Source organism: Triticum dicoccoides, unplaced genomic scaffold (genome assembly GCF_002162155.2).
Source record: "Triticum dicoccoides isolate Atlit2015 ecotype Zavitan unplaced genomic scaffold, WEW_v2.0 scaffold181663, whole genome shotgun sequence".
NCBI classification, from domain to species: domain Eukaryota; kingdom Viridiplantae; phylum Streptophyta; class Magnoliopsida; order Poales; family Poaceae; genus Triticum; species Triticum dicoccoides.
In genome coordinates, this window is record NW_021226272.1 from 504 (window position 1) to 2,785 (window position 2,282).

General features: G+C 45.4%; 1 protein-coding gene across 1 annotated transcript; it reads left to right on the top strand.

Annotated features, from left to right (window-relative positions):
* Window positions 1-333: 333 nt before the first annotated feature.
* LOC119344712 lies at window positions 334-2,024 on the top strand. Its single transcript, XM_037615077.1, has 2 exons — window positions 334-508; window positions 686-2,024. The coding sequence occupies exon 2, from the start codon at window positions 747-749 to the stop codon at window positions 1,740-1,742; it is 996 nt and encodes a 331-aa protein (XP_037470974.1). The 5' UTR covers window positions 334-508; window positions 686-746; the 3' UTR covers window positions 1,743-2,024.
* Window positions 2,025-2,282: the final 258 nt, after the last annotated feature.

Here is a 2,282-nt window from a genome sequence, read left to right on the forward strand (position 1 = left end):
TGTTCCCTTTTTTCTTCTGATGAGGAAAAGCAAGCACTGTCATATGTACTTTTTTTCTTGAGCAACACTGTCACATGTGCCGGGCTGGGCGTCAATGGTTGGGTCTTCATTTTTAGGTCATAGGCTCCCCTTCTTCGCCTCGTTCTATCCCTCAATCAAAATTTAAAAAAAAAAACTCGCCTCTTTCTATTCCCAAGAAGAAAAAAACTCGCATCAATGGTTCGGGTACAGTCGCAACGCCCGACCGGAAGAAAAGGAGCGGCGCCCGTGCATGACGGCGGACATTCTTCACGGCTCCCTCTCCCTCTCCGGATCGGATCTGATTGAGGTCAGCCTTTTTCCTACCATGTATCTCCCAATTTCTTCTATTTTCTCCTCTCGGTGGATTAAACCCTAGCTAGCTGCAGTAGATTTTTATCACACCAAAGTAAACCCTACCAACCACATCAACTTGTTCAGCGAGGGGACTCCAATAGACGATGGATGCCGATGACGAGATTCCTGGACGGTAATATACTTCCATTCGCCTCATCTCTTTGGATTATCCTTTCTGCTGGATGCTCTGTGTTTCTTCTATGTGCTACTGCTACGACAGTTGGTTCAGGAATTTGGCTCCGGTTTGATTTATTTATTTTATTGATGTCACTATGTTGGTTTGATGTATGTTGTATGTTTGGTGTTCCAGGGTCCATCCCAAGAAGAAACCACCTATGGATTGAGAGTCGCAGAAACAAGTCCGCACATCGATGCCAGAGGCGGTGTCCAAGGTGCTCGATGACGACAACCTCCTCATCGAGGTCCTCCTCTGTGTTGGCTTCCCCACCACCCTTGTACGTGCTGCTATCGTCTGCAAACGTTGGTATAACCATGCCTCTGACTGCACTTTCCTTTGCCGTTTCCGTAAACGCCACCCACCTTGCCTCCTTGGCTTCTATGTCAACAGAGGGTCCGCATCCTCAGGATTGAGCCCTCCGCTTTTCGTCCATGTCCAGCCCCAACCCCCAGAGCTCACCACCGTCATCTTCCGCGTGGCGAGCCATAGCTTCGGCACCTATGAAAACAGACTATGGATCATGGACTGCCAAAATGGCATTGTCTTCACCAGACATCACGAAGGAGTACTGACACATGGAGTGCACTGCCCTTTGTACCGTAAGAGAGACATGGCCTTCATCCCACCACCCCCACGCGTCCAGGACAGGAATCCCTACATTTTGGTTGCAGTCCTCTCTAAAGAAGAAGGTGACGACCTTTCCTACTTCTGTATGTTGGTGAAGTATGCCACCGAGAAAGGGAAGTTCAAGGTGCACATATATATGTTACAAGATGGCAAATGGTACATACATGCCTCTGTCACAGACCATTTCAATTATCCACGAGTAGGACAAAAACCTGTGCTCATCAACAATAAAATCTATATGGTGTCCTCCTTGAGTGGAGAAATTACTGTCTTGGATTTGACAGCCTTAACTTTTTCCACAATTCAGCCCCCACAAGGAGTGGAGTCTCACTATTTTAGCACCATCTTCTCACAGGCCAATGATCCTTCCGGTGTATATCTCATCCATGACCATGCCGAGGAGTTTCAACTTCGCATATGGCTCCACAAGGAGGACAGCTGGTTGCTGGTGGATACCATTTGCTTGCACGACATGCGTGCTGTTTTGGGGATGTCAGATCACTGCATAGAGGAGAAGGATATTGGTACGGTGAAGATAATCGTGGTGGGAGAGAATGCATAATTTGTATTGTTAGATATGGATCAATGAATATTCTACTTGGATATGAAGTGCAGGACATGGTGTAAAGTCTATGAGTTGGCAGTAAATGATCCATATTACCGTGGTATCTATCCTTTCATGATGATCTGGCCTCCAACATTCCCAGCCCTCAAGGGAGATCCTGCAAGGATTTCGTTTTGACCTTCAGGGGGTCTATATAGTGAACTTATCGAGGTTACAATCGTTATAGTGTTCCTCATCCATCGCATTGTTGGTAACATACATCATGCTCTTTGAACTTGTTCTTCCCCTTATAAAGTGTCATAATAGCAATTGGTAGTGGTGCTGAATAAGTGACTTGTTTCGTGTATTTAGCATGACCTCTCATTATGTTGTAACTATTAGTGCAAAACTATAAACTGGACCTACGAAAGTATAAAAAATAATGTATATGAGCTGAGAGACGCCTAGTCTTTGTCATGTTTACCAATGTGTTCGTTTGGCAATTTTATGCCTACCTAGTCGATCATATAATTTTGAATTGTTTACTGCTGACCTTTG

Excerpts from the sequence above, each read along its gene's own strand:
- LOC119344712 (XM_037615077.1), top strand. The coding sequence starts at position 747 with ATGCCAGAGGCGGTGTCCAAGGTGCTCGATGACGACAACCTCCTCATC.